Source organism: Heptranchias perlo, chromosome 2 (genome assembly GCF_035084215.1).
Source record: "Heptranchias perlo isolate sHepPer1 chromosome 2, sHepPer1.hap1, whole genome shotgun sequence".
Taxonomy (NCBI): Eukaryota; Metazoa; Chordata; class Chondrichthyes; order Hexanchiformes; family Hexanchidae; genus Heptranchias; species Heptranchias perlo.
The window spans coordinates 151,014,098-151,033,668 of NC_090326.1; the positions used below are offsets into that span (position 1 = coordinate 151,014,098).

The 19,571-nt window shown below is 43.5% G+C and overlaps 1 protein-coding gene across 1 annotated transcript in view; it reads left to right on the plus strand.

Annotated features, from left to right (window-relative positions):
- The first annotated feature begins 899 nt into the window (after positions 1-899).
- paxip1 (PAX interacting (with transcription-activation domain) protein 1) overlaps positions 900-19,571 on the plus strand; it is a 108,478-nt gene continuing 89,806 nt past the window's right edge. The window contains exons 1-4 of the mRNA XM_068008282.1: positions 900-1,106; positions 13,441-13,575; positions 18,119-18,162; positions 19,123-19,186. Of these exons, the coding sequence (XP_067864383.1) occupies positions 1,014-1,106; positions 13,441-13,575; positions 18,119-18,162; positions 19,123-19,186 (336 nt within the window). The 5' untranslated portion in view covers positions 900-1,013. The remainder of the gene's footprint in view (positions 1,107-13,440; positions 13,576-18,118; positions 18,163-19,122; positions 19,187-19,571) is intronic.

Sequence of the window (19,571 nt, forward strand, 5' to 3'; positions counted from 1 at the left end):
CACACTGCCCTTTCCATGAACTCTCTCTGTCCCTCTGCCTATCTCTAGCACTCTCCAATCCTCGTAAAAAGAAAAAATACTGCAGATGTTGGAATTCTGAAACAAAAGCACCTAGAAAAAAAACAGCTCATTCAGCTCTATAGAGTGGACAAGTCAATGTTTTGGTTGTGGATCTTAAAAAAAAATCTAGCAATAATAAAGTGACAAAAATGTTTTGACATTAACACAATTTTAATGAAACATTAAACATTTTCCAGAGGAGCATGCAACCAGATACTCCCACCTCTAAGGAATTTGCATATAGGTGGGCACAAGAGACTTGGCAACAGCATTGGGAAAGTAATGTATCTAATCCTAAATGTGTTGCCTCGGATTTGAATGTATTTGAATTCAGTCTTTTAAAACAATACACGATGTTTTGTGATCTGATGCCAGATAATTTATTGTGTCATTAGGTCTTAAGCATCTCTTAAACTTAAAATATAGAAAATAAAATGCACACTTTTTGACTTTTAAAAAAATAAATAAAAGTGATGCAGAGCCCGCACTACAGCCGCTTTCCCGCGTAATTTGTAACGAGCCCGTCATCGAACTTCCAGCACCGCCGTGGCCCCGCCCTTTGGAACGCGGGCCCGACCATCTCCTGAGGTCGGAGAGGAGGGGGGGGGGGAGAGATAGGAAGCAGAAGTGAAAACTACCTCTCCCAGCAAACACAGGCAATATTATAAGGAACCAAATTATAAAACAAAACGGAGAAAGAGTTTTTGAAAAAAAGCGGATTTTTTTTGTTTTGTTGTTGAGCTGAGTGTTTTATGATTTCTCCACTCCCCCCCTCCCCCCCGACACACACTGATCGCTCAGCTCCATTATTCCCCCGGGGGTGGTGAGCGGGAGTGGGTTCACGGAGGGAGAATGTATCGGGAGTGAGGGAGTGAGGGAGTGGGAGTGAGGAGTGAGTGAGGGACATATATTCATATCTTTCCCCCGTCCCCGCCTTCCTCTCAGCCGCGGCGATGTCGGATGCGGCGCGCAGCGAGGATCTGGCGGTGCCCGAGGACCTGTTTAAGGAGGTGAAATTCTTCGCGGTGGGAGACATTGAGCAGCAGGTAAATGGAGAGAGGAGGAGAGGGAGGGAGGGAAGAGAGGAGGAGAGGGAGGGAGGGAAGAGAGGAGGAGAGGGAGGGAGGGAAGAGAGGAGGAGAGGGAGGGAGGGAAGAGAGGAGGAGGAGAGGGAGGGAGGGAGGAGAGGGAGGGAGGGAGGGACGGTGAGGAGGAGGAGGAGAGGGAGGAGGGGGGGTGTGAGGGGTGAAGATTAGGAGGGGGAGAGGAGAGGGTGAGGGAGAATGAGAGAGGGGGAGAGGGGTGAAGATTGGAGGGGGAGAGGAGAGGGTGAGGGAGAATGAGAGAGGGGGAGAGGGGTGAAGATTGGAGGGGGAGAGGAGAGGGTGAGGGAGAATGAGAGAGGGGTGAAGATTGGAGGGGGAGAGGAGAGGGTGAGGGAGAATGAGAGAGGGGGAGAGGGGTGAAGATTGGAGGGGGAGAGGAGAGGGTGAGGGAGAATGAGAGAGGGGGAGAGGGGTGAAGATTGGAGGGGGAGAGGAGAGGGTGAGGGAGAATGAGAGAGGGGTGAAGATTGGAGGGGGAGAGGAGAGGGTGAGGGAGAATGAGAGAGGGGGAGAGGGGTGAAGATTGGAGGGGGAGAGGAGAGGGTGAGGGAGAATGAGAGAGGGGGAGAGGGGTGAAGATTGGAGGGGGAGAGGAGAGGGTGAGGGAGAATGAGAGAGGGGGAGAGGGGTGAAGATTGGAGGGGGAGAGGAGAGGGTGAGGGAGAATGAGAGAGGGGGAGAGGGGTGAAGATTGGAGGGGGAGGGGTGAGGGAGAATGAGAGAGGGGGAGAGGGGTGAAGATTGGAGGGGGAGAGGAGAGGGTGAGGGAGAATGAGAGAGGGGGAGAGGGGTGAAGATTGGAGGGGGAGAGGAGAGGGTGAGGGAGAATGAGAGAGGGGGAGAGGGGTGAAGATTGGAGGGGGAGAGGAGAGGGGTGAAGATTGGAGGGGGAGAGGGGTGAAGATTGGAGGGGGAGAGGGGTGAAGATTGGAGGGGGAGAGGAGAGGGGGGAGAGGGGTGAAGATTGGAGGGGGGTGTGTGTGTTTTTTGGAGCTGGCGTCAGTCGGCTGCACGTCCATCACAGGCGGGCGGGCGGAGGGAGGGGGGAGGGAGGCTCCATGTGTTTTATTTGTGTGTTTTTCTGTTCAGGGGTAAATAACATCTCCGCCTCAGCCTGGGCCTGCGAGCGGTGCAAACCAAGAGTCCGCCTCGGCTGCTGGAACTTCAGTCCGGATTAGAAGCCCGCTGGGTTGTGTGTTTGTTACTCGGGACCTGTCGAGGTCCCTGGGCGGGCGGGCGGGCGGGCAATGTGTACAAAAAAAAAAAATTTTTTGCTATCACTTCCTTTCCTTTCCCTCCTCTCTCTCTCTCTCACCCCCTCCCCCCCGGCCTCCTTGTTGCTAAAAAGTGAGCTCTGTGCTTTGAGAGTGTACGGAGGATGTTCTGGGTTTGCACTTCCTGCGATATAGTGAGACCCCCCTCTCGATTGGAGTCCTGGGTAGACACCAGGCTCTGTTGTGGCCAGTACTTGTGTGAGGAGGGGGAGGGGGAAATAAAAGAAACAAGATTGGAGTGCAATAATGCAAATAGACTGTCTGTAGAATTTTGCCTTTTTAAGTGAACTCATTTTGTTCCTTGCACTTTTTGTGTTCAGAGTAGTGGAAACAGTACTTTGACACATGCTTTTTGGGTGTGATTTTTTTCCTCACATTTATGCTTTAATCGGTTGTGAAAACACTGTGTCTTCTGATTAGTTTGTTCCCATGTTATAGGTAAAGACTGAAGCAGTTAGCAGCCTCTTTGTTATGAGGGAATGAGACATGGTCTGTGGCAGTGTGATTAGGAATCAGGCTAGTAATAATACCTGACATGCATTGATTTGTGTGAGAGCACAACACTTTGTTGATAGCCCTATTAAATAGGTCTCTCCGTATCTATCCCTGCACTATTATAGAGGTCTCTTCTATGTAAGTAAAGGCTTTAATCAGTTATGAAAACACTGCATAAATGTAAACTTGTATTTAAACTGTCTATTTAAATCTGATTTTATTTTTGTCATGTGCATATAGCAACCCAAAACCTGACCTGCCCTTGAGAGTATGATTAGTTGATGTAACTACTGCAGGTGCAGAGTCGTCTCCGGTGATATTTTTGGTACCAGCAATTTCATTTCTGCACTCTTTAGTTTGATCTTTCTAATTTTAGATTTAATTACCTTCACAGGTAGTGCATGAAATGAATCAGCTGGATTGACATGGTAGTTTTCTAGACTTTTTTTGCTAGCTTTTAAATAGAATTAGTAAACTCCACATGACTTTGTGTGATCACCTAGCTGTGGCTGGCCATAATATATTTTTAACAGAACAAATTCATTTGTTGATCAACCCACTTTACCCTCAGCACAGTCCCCAGTCTTGCTTGGTAGCTTGTATACATTACAGTTTAAAAAAAAATTGCCAAATCCGGGGATTCTGCAAAGTTTATCCCCCACTAAGGTGCTAACACCATAGTAGATTACAAACATCAATCATTGCATCAGTTGCTGTGGATTTATGTGAGTGTGCAACGTTGTGTGAAAGTTGGCATTATTATGCTTCACCAATGATTTTGTGCTTTGCTAGTAAAATACAAAAGCTAATAAATTAGGGAAGGAGGAAGTTTGGTGTTTTTGTATAAAATCAGAATAAAACACTTTGTAGGTTTGTAGTTTGGTGAGAAAAATGTGTGCTAGTTTGAAGAGTTTTGGTAATCCTAGGTTTTTCTTCAAAAGCACTGATTTGACAGCATGAAATGATGTTTTCAGCTGAGAGTCAGAGCTAGGTGTTTGGCAGTGTTGGAAAGATGAAGAATCCTGTCACCCAGTTGCCATAAACCTGCTGTGTTCAAGGTAGAATTTTACTACTGTGCTGATTGAAATGATAAATATTTGACCTGTGGGCACAGGTACTTACCATCATAAAGTATCCACATTTCCTTTGCACAAAACGTGGAACTTGGTTTAATGGCCCTTTTATTTAACTTGTTTGATGCTGTTGGTGTGAAGTCACATCTTTGTTGCAGTTTTGACAGGTTACTGTTAAATTAGTGTAATTGAATATGCTTTTTAAGTGTTACCAACTTTTTAAGTTATATACAGTCTACAAAGTATATCTCTTGCAATGTTTCCTTGTTCTATTTATTTCTTTTGCCATTGCTTTGCCTTTTTTTTTACTTTGGGGTCAGGTATTAAAACCTGTTCCTATAATGACAGCAAACGGTACTACTTGTGACTGGGGAACGCCGAGTTAAGTAACCCAGACACCTCCATTAAGTGCCAATAGCTTTGGGCAGTTAAGTGCCTGGAGGAGGGTAGCCTGACCCTTGATGGAGGAAATGCTGTCAAGAGGCAGATGAGCTACCCCTTGAATTAGCCAATGCCATCTGCAACCTGCAAGTCGTGACAGCCACAGTACGTAACAAGTGAATGAAAACAACCGTGGACAGACCGAAATGCACCTGATGCGGACGATAGTGGCAGGAGCTCCGACAATAGTCGACTGATGATGATCTGTGGCTTGCTTTTAATTAAATTTTTGTTTTCTGATTTTGTTTTCCATTGCTTGAGATATTAAGGCTGTACGATGCATGGCTGATTAGTCACTGGTCTTCCGGCTTAATATAATTGTACGTCACAGACATGCACGCAAGCATGCACATACAACAACAGCTTGTATTTATATAGTGCCTCAAAGCACTTCAGGGGCATGATCAAAAACATGGGCATGCACATTAGATGTAGTTTGCTTATAGCCTGTACAAATTGCTCCCAAAATGGAAGCACTGTATAATTTGTATTTAGAGTAATCAAACTGTAACACTGCAGAATGTGCAGAGTTTGGCTGAATGGACCACTGTTTTTCATGAATTTATAGTTTCTTGCTTTGTACTGTGCTGTATGTAATGCTGTCCATAACCTCTCTGCCTCTCCATCAATCTTCTGCCTTTAAACACTTTCTCAAAGCCCATCTCTTCAGACATACTTTTGGTCACCCCTCCGAATGTGTCCCGGCTTGGCTTGTTGTCTTTATTTCCCCTCACCCATCTGAAATGCCTTGTGACATTCTTTATATTAAAGGCTTTAATATCATCATCGTAGTAGATAGAGTACAGGAGGCTGCCATTGGGCCCATTGTGTCTGTGCTGGCTCTTTGAAAGAGCTTTCCAAATTAGTCCCATTCCCCTGCTCTTTCCCCATAGCCCTGTAAATTATTTGCCATCAGTTCCCTTTTGAAAGTTACTATTGAATCTGCTTCCACCACCCTTTCAGGGAATCCGTTCCAGATCATTACAAGTCGCTGTGTTTTTTTTTTAAAAAAGTGTTTCCTCATGTCACCTCCTGACTCCTTCGCTGATCACCTTAAATCTGTATCCTCTGGTTACCGACCCATCTGCCACTGGAAACAGTTTCTCCTTTTTTTACTCCTTATCAAAACTGTTCATGATTTTGAACACCCCCATCAAATCTCCCCATAACTTTCTTTGTTCTAAGGAGAACAACCCCAGCTTCTCCAATCTCTCCACATAACTGAAGTCCCTCATCCCTGATACCATTCTAGTAAATCTCTTCTGCACCCTTTCTAAGGCCTTCACATTCTTCCTAAAATGTGGTGCCCAGAACTGAACACAATACTCCAGCTGAGGCCTAATCAGTGTTTTATAAAGATTTAGTATAACTTCCTTTCTTTTGTTCTCTATGCTTCTATTAATAAAGCCCAGGATCCCTTATACTTTTTTAAACAACCTTCAAAGATTTGTGCATGTGCAACCCAGTTCTCCCTGTTCCTTCACCCCCTTTAAAATTGTGCCATTTAGTGCTGAAGACCTATGCTCCAGAACTAGCCAAACATGGACACGAGCTGATTTCCAAAGGTGAGGTGAGAGTGACTGCCCTTGATGTCAAGGCAGCAATTGACAGAATGTGGCACCAAGGAGTCCTCGTAAAACTGAAGTTAATGGAGCTTGGAGAAAACTCTCCAGTGGCTGAAGTCATACCTAGCACAAAGGAAGATGGTAGAGGTATTGGGGGCCAATCATCTCAGCCCCAGGACTTTGCTGCAGGTGTTTCTCAGGGCAGTGTCCTAGGCCACACCATCTTCAGCTGCTTCATCAATGACCTTCCCTCCATCATAAGGTCAGAAATGGGGATGTTCGCTGATGATTGCACAGTGTTCAGTTCCATTTGCAATTCCTCAGATAATGAAGCAGTCCGTGCCCGCAAGCAGCAAGACGTGGACAACATCCAGGCTTGGGCTAATAAGTGGCAAGTAACATTTGCTCTGGACATGTGCCAGGCAATGACCATCTCCACCAGAGAGAGTCCAACCACTAACCCATGACATTCAATGGCATTGCCATTGCCAAATCCCCCACCATCAACATCCTGGTAGTTACCATTGACCAGAAACTTAACTGGCCCAACCACGTCAATGCTGTGGCAACTAGAGCAGGTCAGAGGCTGGGTATTCTGCGGCGAGTGACTCACCTCCTGACTCCCCAAAGCCTCCCCATCATCTACAAGGCACAAGTCAGGAGTGTGATGAAATATTCTCCACTTGCCTGGATGAGTGCAGCTCCAACAACACTCAAGAAGCTCGCTTGATTGACAGCTCATCCACCACCTTAAACATTCACTCCCTCCACCACTGGCACTGCAATGTACTATCTACGAGATGCACTGCAATAACTCGCCAACGCTTCTTCAACAGCACCTCCCAAACCAATGATCACCACCTAGAAGGACATGGGCAGCAGGTGCGTGGGAACACCATCCTTTCCAAGTTCCCCTCCAAGTCAACACCTTCCCGACCTGGACGTATATCACCATTCCTTCATTGTCCCTGGGTCTAAATTCTGGAAGTCTGTACCTAACAGCATTGTGGGAGTACCTTCACCACATGGACTTCCATTGGTTCATGTTGAAGGCTCACTATCACCTTCTCAAGGGCAAGTAGGGATGGGCAATAAATGCTGGCTTTGCCAACGACTCCCACATCCTGAGAATGACTATCATAGAATGGATACAGCACTGAAGGAGGTCATTTAGCCCATCGAACCTGTGCCGGCTCTTTGTAAGAGCAATCCAATTAGTCCCATTCCCCTGCTCTTTCCCTGTAGCCCTGCAAATTTTTCCCTTCAAGTATTTATCCAATTCCTTTCTGAAAGCCACGATTGAATCTACTTCCACCTCCCTTTCAGGCAGTGCATTCCGAATCATAACTACTCGCTGCTTTTCCTCTTGTTGCCTTTGGTTCTGTTGCCAGTCACCATAAATCTGTGTCCTCTGGTTCTTGACCCTTCCACCAATGGGAACAGTTTCTCTTTATTTACTTTCTCTAAACCCGTCATGATTTTGAACACTTCTATCAAATCTCCCCTCAAACTTCTCTGCTCTCAGGAGAACAAAAACATTAAGAAAAATCTTGACTTTTTCCATGTGAGGTGCATATATGAATTTTTATCTGATCTTTTTACAAAATATACACTGGTGCAGAAGCTTAACAAACATATTGTAATGCCATTAGCCAGTTTGTGCCTTGTGTATCTGTTACTAAGCATTGTTATAGCTATTCCAGTTGTACAGGAGCCTGATTACGGGGTAGCTCTTGTATCTTGACTTGGGCTTTGCTGCTTTTGTGGCTGTGCAATTCCCAAGTAATCTGGCATTTTCACCCATTCAGCTGAGAAATTACTGACCGTGCTGCCATGGTATTCGGGCACATTTTGGGGATTCTAACTTTCACTTGCATGTCTAACAATTAGTCACTATCCTGAGCAGACTCTCTTAATGTCAATGCGTATGTAAAGGCTTAGTGTTGAGGTGTGCTGACTGACTTCATAACGGGACTGCATTGTTTTTAATGTAAAGCCTGCCTCTCTGACCAAATTCAACACACTCATTTAGCTCGTTAGTGATTGCAAATTTGTGATTAGCGAGGCAGAAAATACTTTTGTTTACTGTGTCTAATGGTGATGGACATATTCTATAGGTTGAGTTTGCCACACGCACATGCCCTTGAATGGCCAGCTCTTTATCACTTCCCCCAAGTCTTGTGCAGGTCATGTGGCCGAGCCTCAACGCCAAACTGATTCTGCCCATTTGTTGTAGCTTATCAATGACTGAAGCCGTAATATTTTCAACTGCATAAATATAGTGAAGTGTCTGACCATTGTGGTGCTTGTTGAATTTCTCACCACTCACCCGCGTCTCTAACCAAAACAATGGCCCAGAGTTTGCTGCCAAAATAACGGTGAGTTTCATGGCACTCGCCGTTATTAATGTGTAAATTGTCCAGCAACCTGTGGTGAGGAAGAGAGACCTTGTGAATCGCAACAAGTTGCTGGACGATTTACGCCGCTCCGCAGTTAGCCTCACGATAACGACGGCTCGCCTTCAACCTCCCCGTTTTTGTTTTAAAGAACTTGCTGGATTTGCACATTAAACTCTCTGCAGAAAGTTAGAGCTGGTACTTAACGGTGTGATCATTGTTAATGCAATGCCAATCAACCTCTCCGGCCCAGAAAGGGAACTATTTAAAATGTTCAGCCTCATTCTTGCAGGTAGTAAATTCTTCTTAGAGATGTTATATTTTAAATATATTTTTCTCGCTTTTCCTTTGTTTTTTTTTCCTCTCTTGCCTAATCCAACCTTACTTTCCTTTTCTTTCTTTATTTCTCTTTCTGTACCTGATTTGACTCTAATTCACTCACTCCCCTCCTTCTCCGTCATTCCTCTGTTTCTTTCTCAATCTTTAAACCTCATTGGTTAAGGAGATAGACTGTTGGTCCCAGATGCCCTGTTGCCCTCACCATCCCGTTAACCAGCTCGTGCTTCCAGCAAGTTACAGGGCAAAAATTTTCAAGCTGAAGGGTGCATGAAAAAGTCTTAACTAACTGGGCACATTGCGAGATCCCCTGCTCAATCATATTCTGGGCCAATATTTCTTTCTGTGGTGTATTGTAGACAAAACCTGAATACTTGTGTGTACACAGAGTAGATTTGTAATCAGTTCCTTTTTCTTTAATGGGGGAAGCTTTGGGTGCCTTTGTGTTGGAACTCGTCAACTACGGAGTGCATTGTGGAACAATAATCTCCGTTAACAAAATGAGAATTAGAGCTGGTCAGAGATCTTCAAACCTCACATCCAGACATCAGATCTACATTCAGCAATAGAAGCTTTATTACTGTGCCTACTTTTCCTGGTCCTGGCTATTTACAGCATTCATAATCAATATTACAAAACTTATTAATAACCCCATGCTATGTGGCCAGGTGACTAATGTATGGCAGATGGGCTTTAATGTGAACCAATATGAAATGACGCACATTGTCCAGGAAAGCTGAACCATACGAATACATTGAAGAGTCTGTTAGCAAAAGTAGTCAAGCAAAAGTTTGTGTGTGACAATTGACCCTTCACTGAAGGCATCTAGTCGTCATAAAGCCAATGTCAGTAAGTCTAATAAACTAACATTTATTTTTAATTGAGTTATCTTTGCATAACTCATTGTTAAAGCCACACTTTGAATACAGTGCAATTTTGGGCACCATTTCTTCAATAGAACAGTGATGGATTAAAGAAAGTTCAGTGAAGACGTTATAACTTATTATTTATTATAATAATGAGTCTTAATATTTTCTTGGCAATTTTTCACTGCCAATTCTCTCCCCCCCCCCCCCCCCCCCCCCGCCCCCCCCCCGGAATTGATTCCTTGCTGCAGTCTGGTTTCACGGGCACTGTGGGCGCTCTGGTACTTTACCATTATTCATGTGAGCTTCGACTGTGGGGCATTACAGCTGAGCCTGGACCTTTCTCTATCCCGTGTCTGCATGCCCTCATTTCCAGCAGGGAATGACTGAGCATTATCAGGGGTGCAAAGTTTAGCCAATTTCCTATTCCCTAAATGAAGGGCATAGAGGGCAAGTATAGCTTTGGTACTGCTGCTCCGATAAGATTAGCCAACTCATCACAAACTGGGGATGGAGCCTAGGACCTTCTTGGCCTATAGAAACATAGAAAATAGGAACAGGTGTAGGCCATTCGGCCCTTTGAGCCTGCTCCACCATTCAGTATGATCATGGCTGATCCTCTATCTCAATACCATATACCCGCTCTCTCCCCATACTCCTTGATGTCTTTTTGTGTCTAGAAATCTATCTAACTCCTTAAATATATTCAGTGACTTGGCCTCCACAGCCTTCTGTGGTAGAGAATTCCACAGGTTCACCACCCTCTGAGTGAAGAAATTTCTCCTCATCTCAGTCCTAAATGTCCTACTCCATATTCTGAGACTGTGACCCCTCGGTCCGGACCCCCTAGCCAGGGGAAACATCCTCCCTGCATCCAGTCTGTCTAGTCCTGTCAGAATTTTATGTTTCAATGAGATCCCCTCTCATTCTTCTAAACTCGAGTGAATACAGGCCGAGTCGACCCAATCTCTCCTCATACGACAGTCCTGCCATCCCAGGAACCATCTGGTGAACCTTCGCTGCACTCCCTCTATGGCAAGTATATCCTTCCTTAGGTAAGGAGACCAAAACTGCACACACTACTCCAGGTGTGGTCTCACCAAGGCCCTGTATAACTGCAGTAAGACATCCTTGCTCCTGTACTCAAATCCTCTTGCAGTGAATGGCACTGTACACCATATGGTAGAGTTACTGGTTAAATTTGCTAAATCACTGGGGGAATGTTGGACTCCAAGATATGAAGAGACAGCATTTATTTTCATTAAAGAAAAGGTTGAGGGGGGACTGAGCCAGGTCTTTGACAATCTTTTGCATAAATTCTGTTTGAGGCCACTGTTTTTATGCAGTTGTTGCTGTGGTTTGGTACTAGAGCCTGGTTGTGTTTCTGGGACATATTTTGAAAAATGATGATACTGGCCTGTTCATAGTGTTGGTTATAGTTAGTGAAAACTAGCATGGCTAGAATATAGCCCAAATAACAAGTTTTCTAACCAGGGTGTAGTGCAACTTCTAGCTTTGAGCTAAAATAACTCATCAGCTTGCCCACTGTTGTCACAAGGATGTCAGTGAATTATAAGGGTGGATATGTGGACGTTTCATCTGTCTGCTTGAATTATGAAAAATGCCCAGCAGTAGAATTCTAGATTCTTGTCTTTCCAAAAGTGGGTTGTGTTGACTCACCCAGATGCATTTTGAACACATCTCGTGTCATTGACTCTAGTAGCTTGCCTGGTAGATTGGTTCAAATGGTTATTGTCCTTTCTTTGAGGAATTTTTAAAAAATGTTTCAAGTTACAATTTTCACTATACTGTACCTACTCGTGTGTAAGCAGATTCCCAAAATCGAAACGTTCCACGATCATGGTATAAGACGAGACTTCATAAAAACTTTCTTCATAACTGAGCTTTCTGTCCACAAATTCTCCCCCCATCATGTTTGAGCGTGTCCACAAATACACTTGCTCTCTGTTCCTTTAAAATTCAGCTAATACATTCCTATCAGCTGTCGCTCTGCTTCTCCAGTGCCATGATATTTAAATGTTAATTCTCTGTCCTGATTTCAGTCCAGACTCCTGGACTGCAGTTGGGAGGAAAAAAACTATTGTAGAGCTGATAGGAATACTTTTTGTACGATGCTTCTTCAGAGAAAATGCTCCACAAGGAAGGAAATCTGAGTGATATGATCCACATTTCAGATGCTCCGTTTTCTTTTTAGCCCCAGGCTGAATATATTTTCTAGCTTTATACATGAGTATATACGATGGATTTTAAATTTATGCCCACTGGTCCCACTAGCCTGACTTAGTTTGAAGTGATTATTGGGTTCACCTTATCTATACCATTTAATACTTCATATACCTTGATGAAGTCCCACTTTAATCGTGCCTCTAATCTTAAACTTCTGTAGTCTTTGGTCACAGTTCGTCCCATTTACACTGGGATCATTCTTGGTCTGCCCAATTGTGCAACCTCGTTCACTGTTTCCTCTTTTTGGACCTTTGCTTCTCTTTGGCTTCATTTTTAAAAATTATTTCTTCCATTTACTGGGCCAAATCTTCCTGGAAAAATAATGGGGTGTTAACGACGCACCCCTTCTTAATGTGCCAATCGGCCAGCAAGTTCAGGTGATTAAGAGATACGCCGTGAGGTACTAATCTCCAGAACTTGCTGGTCGATTTACCCCGCTCCGCCCTTTGCTTCGCAGAAACGGCATCTCTCTCTTAGCCTCCCTGTTATATATAACAACTTGCTGGATTTGCACATTAATTGCCCATTAAACTAGCCGCAGAAAGTTAGGGCTCATAATTAAGAGTAAGTACCTTTTTCGCAATGTGATAATTGTTAATGCAGTTGAGTCTCATTTCTGCATGTAGTAAATTGTTAGTGATTTAAAAAATGTGACACTTAAAGGATAAGTAATTTTTTTTATGTCTTTCTTTTCTCTCTTTATTTCTCTTTCTGTACCTGATTTGACTCTAATTCACCCTCCTCCTTTGTCGTTCCTCTGTTTCTTTTTCAATCCTTAAATCTCATTGGTTAAGGAGATGGACTATTGGTCCTGTCATTCCCTAAGGTCCCAGATGTTAATTGTATCCATATGATTTATATCAATTAGTGTTAATTGCATTCAGGTGGTGTGTATCAGTTGGGGACTCTCTTGTATCCATTTATATGAGAGCTTATCTAGGGGGTGCACAGTGGGCAATGTTGATCTCTGTGAATAAAGGCTTGGAAGCAACTGAAGACCAGGCTCTAGTAATTCTGTCCTTCACTGCCTGGCTATCCAATTTATTACATCAGATGCCCTGTTGCCCTTGCCCTAGCAAATCGCACTTCCAGTAAGTTATAGTGCAAAGATTTTTCAAGCCAAAGGTTGCAGGAAAAAGTCTAATTGACAGCGCAGGCTCCAGCAAGATTTGGTCCACTGCCTTTAGATGCGTATAGTCTACGTTTTTAAAGACAAGAGTCAGTTTGAATTGGGGTGTACCCTTTTTCCCTGAATGGAGGGCTCAAGTTTGGGATGTGGCTTATATGTATATTAATATGGTAAAGTACCAGTTTGGGCAAGTGATTCATTATGTGTGAGTTGAAATCTTTTTCCATTGTAGATGTGTCCTAAGTCCTCTGGTGAGCATTGATGTCTTAATGTTCATTATCACATTAAATAATACACTCTCTGCCTAACAGAAAACATAGAGTTGCCTCACTTTGTCTGTATAATTTAAAGTTTCACTCTGGGCACATGCAGCTCTGAACTTGGTTGGAATTCTTTAGCAGTTCATCCTATATCTAGTGTATGTTTCACCGCTCCTGTTTTTTTAAAATTAGGTGATCCAGCTTCTGAAGGCTGGAAAGGCAAAAGAAGTTTCCTATAATGCATTGGCAACGCACATCATTGCAGAAGATGGGGACAACCCAGAAGTTGGAGAAGCCCGGGAAGTGTTTGATCTGCCAGTAGTTAAGGTGAACTTTATATTGTCCCTCTGTATCGCACAGTAAAATTGCCTTCTCAATAAGAAGGGCTTCTTGCTAAAATGGCTTAAAGCACCAATATAAATGTGTCTTGTTTGTTTTTTTTCTGAATGAGTGTTAACTAGTTGGAGTGCTACCCTTCCCTGCAGCAAAATCAAAAGAAATGCTAATTCTGGATTTAATTGTAAAGCATTGCAAATGAGGATATATGCGACATGGCTCGATATTGATCATGACCCCAATTTATTTTCCATGAGCCTCTGAAACATGTTATGTTAAAAAAAATCCTAACGTGTATCATCGACAAGCATTTAATTAGGCAGAGGGGGATGGGTTTATTCAAAATTGGGTTGATTCTTTTTCAAATACAAGTACAAGAGAGACATCAGAATGGACTCTAGATTGTTTGAAAAAGGAGAATTGTAAAAGTAATAAGATAAAAGATACTCTTTTGGGACTTGTTCCTCTTCAAATATTCAGTCAACAGTAGTGTTAATAGTTTTCGATGTCTCGAACAGTAAAAAAACCCCACTAGGAAGCTTTTTTATGGACGATGCTTAAAATGATGTTTTAACTTGCTATGTTTTATTCAAACTATTGGAAGGTTTTGAAGTTTTCAAATGAATTATTCATGCAGCAATTAGACATTGTTGGGGTCTCGGGAGGAAGGCTGTTATATCCTGGGAAAGGATGAGTGAGATGGACTACCTCATCTGCACTTGTCTTTGTGCATGGTAAATCCTACTTATGTGGTGATGATGCCATCAATTACAGGCACGTGGTGCATATATATCCTACTTGTACAGCTTATTATGTGCATTTTTGCTATCTGTTGTAATGCATTTAGAAGTGCAGTACAAAATAAAATCTCTAATATCTATTTGTTTGCTGTGAAGTGGTAATGCTTCACCTTGCTAGCATACAGCAGGTGGCAAACCATTGGCTCCCTACTTCAGTGGATTCTGTGCTCATCCAGGTGAAGGATGTTGGTGCTGGTGAATGGGGCACTTCATTTCGGGAACCCAGTTTCAGCATCAAGCGCTCTTTGGTCAGGCATTGCACAGCTAGACGCAGAGTCAATCTCTTTTATAATGGTTATGTACTCGAAGTCATTAATAAATATAGTGAATAGTTGTGGTCTCAGCACAGACCCTTTTGGGACATCACTAGCCATTTCCTTCCAATTCGAGTACATGTATGTAATCTTAGCTGTGCAGCAGTACCTACTTCACGGTAAATGCTCTTCACGGATAGAAAGTAGCTTTAGAGCACAACGCCGTACTGATTTATTTTTTTCTTTCAATTGCATTTTGTTTTTTTTCATTATTTTTCATTTGCATTCTACATATCTTTATTGCTTCTCTTTTTTTCATTTTCTTTTATTTTGCTTTTCTGTCTTTCATCTGGAGATATTTTACTGTATGTCCTGTCATTTTCATACAGCTTGAATGTTTCTTTCATTTTTTTAATGTCTCGTGTCTCTCTGATTCTTCACGCTCTGCCTTTAAAACTGTTCCCATCTAAAGACTATGGGCTAACTTTTGGTGTGGGACTAAATGTGTAGCTCTTTCAAAGAGCCAGCACAGGCACAATGGGCGGAATGGCCTGTGTGTACCATTCTATGAACTGAATCTGTTGCTGCACAGTGTTTCCCAAACAAATGGACCGGGGCTGCTTTTGAGCCATTTGGTGATAGAAGGCAAGATTAATCGGCCAGTATCATAACAATTAACTTGGTTGCATTTGCAACTATTTTAGTTGCAGTTACTTGTGGGACTGTTAGCTTCATTGATCGACCAATTTATTGGACTCCAACAGTGTTTGTTTAGATTCAGTCCCCTGCTTCCCTCATCAATCAATGGAACAAGATTGTGGTTAGGAGTGAAAGAAAGGGCCGGGAATGCCAAGCTTATATTTAACGCTCCCAATAAAAGCAATTTCACAATTAACACATTCCTGCATACCACTGGAACTTAACCCTGAAATGTACTTCTCTGAAGGCTAGTGGAAAGATTTTTTAAAAAAAAACACTCCTGACTAACTAACATTGTTGTCACTTGGATTTCGGTAGAGTGTAGTGGTTGGTATGTTTAAATTTCTTACTGTGTCCACCTAAACTGTGAAAAGCATCCAGCCGTCCAATCCTGGAATTGTCCATCGAGATTTGCCTTGTGTCTTGAGGAGCTGCGTAATAGGAGGGTGAAGTACTGGTGGTTGCAGGGCAGGTCTGTCACTGTTGGTGGAGAAATTTGAGGTGGTGAATTAAGAATATTACATACACAATAAGATTATTACGCAAATAACAGACTTTGCTTGGTTGGTAGCACTGTGACTTCTGAGTCAGAAGGACATGGGTTCAATTCCCACTCCAGAGACTGGAGCACGTAATCTAGGGTAAGCAGCTTCAGTGCAGCGCTGAAGGAGTCCTGCATTCTCCGGCGTCTTACAAATGGAATGTTAGACGGAGACCCCGTCTGTCCTTGGGTGGATGCAAAAGATCCCATGGCACTGTATCAGAAGAAGAGCAGAGGAGTTCTCCCGATCGGGAAAGGGCAGGGAATTGGGTTTGGCGTGGATGGCTCCAGGTGAGGAGCTGTCACCAGCACAGTGGCTCTCCCCGCTGTCATTTCTGTGTTTTGTATTATTGAATTGTGCAACCAAATAAATCTCTCCCAGAGCACATTTAGGAGTCGAGTTTAATTAGAATCATAGAAAGTTTACGGCACAGGAGGAGGCCATTCGGCCCATCGTGTCCGCGCCCCACGAACGTGAGCCACCCAGCCTTATTCCACTTTCTAGCACTTGGTCTGTAGCTCTGTAGGTTGCGGCACTTCAGTTGCATATCCAAGTACTTTTTAAACGTGATGAGGGTTTCTGCCTCTACCGCCCTTTCAGGCAGTGAGTTCCAGACTTCTGCCACCCTCTGGGTGAAAAAATATTTCCTCAGCTTCCCTCTAATCCTTCTACCAATCACTTCAAATCTATGCCCCCTGGTTATTGACCCCTTTGTAAAGGGAAATAGGTCCTTCCTATCCACTCTATCGAGGCCCCTCATAATTTTGTACATCCCAATTAAATCTCCCCTCAGCCTCCTCTGTTCCAAGGAAAACAACCCCAGCCTATCCAATCTTTCCTTATAGCTAAAATTCTCCAGTCCTGGCAATATCCTCGTAAATCTCCTCTGGACTCTCTCTAGCGCAATTACATCCTTCCTGTAATGTGGTGACCAGAACTGTACACAGTACTCGAGCTGTGGCCTAACTAGTGTTTTATACAGTTCTAGCATAACCTTTTTTTTTATTCGTTCACGGGATGTGGCCGTCGCTGGCAAGGCCGGCATTTATTGCCCATCCCTAATTGCCCTCGAGAAGGTGGTGGTGAGCTGCCTTCTTGAACCGCTGCAGTCCGTGTGGTGGCAGTTCTCCCACAGTGCTTTTAGGAAGGGAGTTCCAGGATTTTGACCCAGCGACAATGAAGGAACGGCGATATATTTCCAAGTCGGGATGGTGTGTGACTTGGAGGGGAACGTGCAGGTGGTGTTGTTCCCATGCGCCTGCTGCCCTTGTCCTTCGAGGTGGTAGAGGTCGCGGGTTTGGGAGGTGCTGTCGAAGAAGCCTTGGCGAGTTGCTGCAGTGCATCCTGTGGATGGTACACACTGCAGCCACAGTGCGCCGGTGGTGAAGGGAGTGTATGTTTAGGGTGGTGGATGGGGTGCCAATCAAGCGGGCTGCTTTATCTTGGATGATGTCGAGCTTCTTGAGTGTTGTTGGAGCTGCACTCATCCAGGCAAGTGGAGAGTATTCCATCACACTCCTGACTTGTGCCTTGTAGATGGTGGAAAGGCTTTGGGGAGTCAGGAGGTGACTCACTCGCCGCAGAATACCTCCCTGCTCTTATATTCTATGCCCCTGCTAATAAAGGAAAGTATCCTGTATGCCTTCTTAACCACCTTATCTACCTGTCCTGCTACCTTCAGGGCTCTGTGGACATGCACTGCAAGGTCCCTCACTTCCTCTACACCTCTCAGTGTCCTCCCATTTATTGTGTACTCCCCTGCCTTGTTTGCCCTCCACCATTGCATTACCTCACACTTCTCCGGATTGAATTCCATTTGCCACTTTTCTGTCCACCTGACCAGTCCATTGATATCTTCCTGCAGTCTACAGCTTTCCTCCTCACTATCAACCAAACGGCCAATTTTTGTATCATCTGCAAACTTCTTAATCATCCCCCTACGTTTGAGTCCAAATCATTAATATATACCACAAATTCTGAGCAAAAAAAAACTATCTCTGGGTTATCATAGTAAGAAAGTGTAACTTATTCTTAATGTGGTAAATGTATAGTTGAAGTAAACTCCAGAGATGATGTCTTCACTATGGCGTAAGGTTATATGTAAATTTAAATAATTTAATCCTCTGCCAAACTAGGCTGATGCTTACCCTGTGAGAAGTGGAAAACTTACAATCTCAAGTAATTGTGACTTTTAAGAATGCTGAACTGATATTTATTTACTGTTTATTCTCTTTTACAGCCTTCCTGGGTATTTTTATCAGTCCGATGTGGCCAGCTCCTTCCGTATCCTTTCTGTATTCAGTGGGACGTTTCAGCTGTGCGGGAGATGCGTTGAATTTTTTGGTGCTTGATGAAAATGAGGCATTTCTAGAGAGAAAGTACAATTCAGGGAGAAAGTATTGTACAGAATCATAGAATGATTACAGCATGGAAGGAGGCCATTTGGCCCATCGAGTCCATGCCAGCTCTCTGCAAGAGCAATCCAACTAGTTCTACTCCCCCCACCCTATTTCCTGTAGCCCTGCAAAATTTTCCCTTCAAGTATTTATCCAATTCCCTTTTGAAAGCCACGATTAAATTTGCCTCCAACACCCCCTTGGGCAGTGCATTCCAGATCAGCCACTCGCTGTGTTTTTTTAAAAAAAGTTTTTCCTCGTGTCACCTTTGGCTCTTTTGCCAATCACCTTAAATCTATGTCCTCTGGTTCTTGACCCTTCTGCCAATGGGAACAGTTTCTCTCTATCAACTCTGTCTAGACCCTTCATGATTTTGAATACCTCTATCAAATCTCCTCTCCACCTTCTCTGCTCTAAGAAGAACAACCCCAGCTTCTCCAATCTATCCACGTAACTGAAGTCCCTCATCCCTGGAATCATTCTAGTAAATCTCTTCTGCACTCTACAGCTGGTGGAATTGTAGTCTTTTGCTAGAAAAATTGTTGCAATGCAATCAGCCAAGTATATACTTAGTGCCTGAAAATGCACTGCCCTAGAAATCTCCAATGGCTCAGTCGCCCTGTTCCTCTCCTGCATACTAATGTGTGCTCACACAGGTGGATTTAAATCCTGCAACTTCTAAAGCCCCCCAGTAATTCCTCACTGCTGTATGCCAACGACATCATGTGTTGGCATTCTCTGCTACAAACCTGCGTCTCATCACAGTGAGTTGGTCCACCAATGTCCTGTTGTCAATTTTTAACCATTAATGACTCTGCAGCTCATTTTCTTAACTTAAAGCACACAGAGTAACTGGCTTCTCTCCAGAAGGAGGACAAGTATTTTCGGGTGTCGCAGCTTGCCTTTCACGGGTATGTCTTGGTTTACTCCAATCTGCACTTATTCCTTAAGGCTAAGAGAATAATTTTAATTGTAGCTGCTTGTTAAACGATTCACATATTTTACCTTTCCATTGCATGTTGCAAAACCTGAATTATTTTAAACCTGTTGATGTGCGACAGGCAAATTATATTGAAACCGTTGACATAGGGAAAGGCCAAATACATTTCCAAGTGTGCAAAAGAAGCTTACTAGTACTTGAGTCAAATTGTTTGCAAACAATTCACTTAAATCAACTTTTGCTGTTTAATTCATTTTTTCAGATACAGTTCTTCATATGGCTTTTTCTGACCGAGTTATCGTGATTTTGCAGCTGAATGTAGTTTTTTTTTGTTACATGAACATATGAAAATAAAG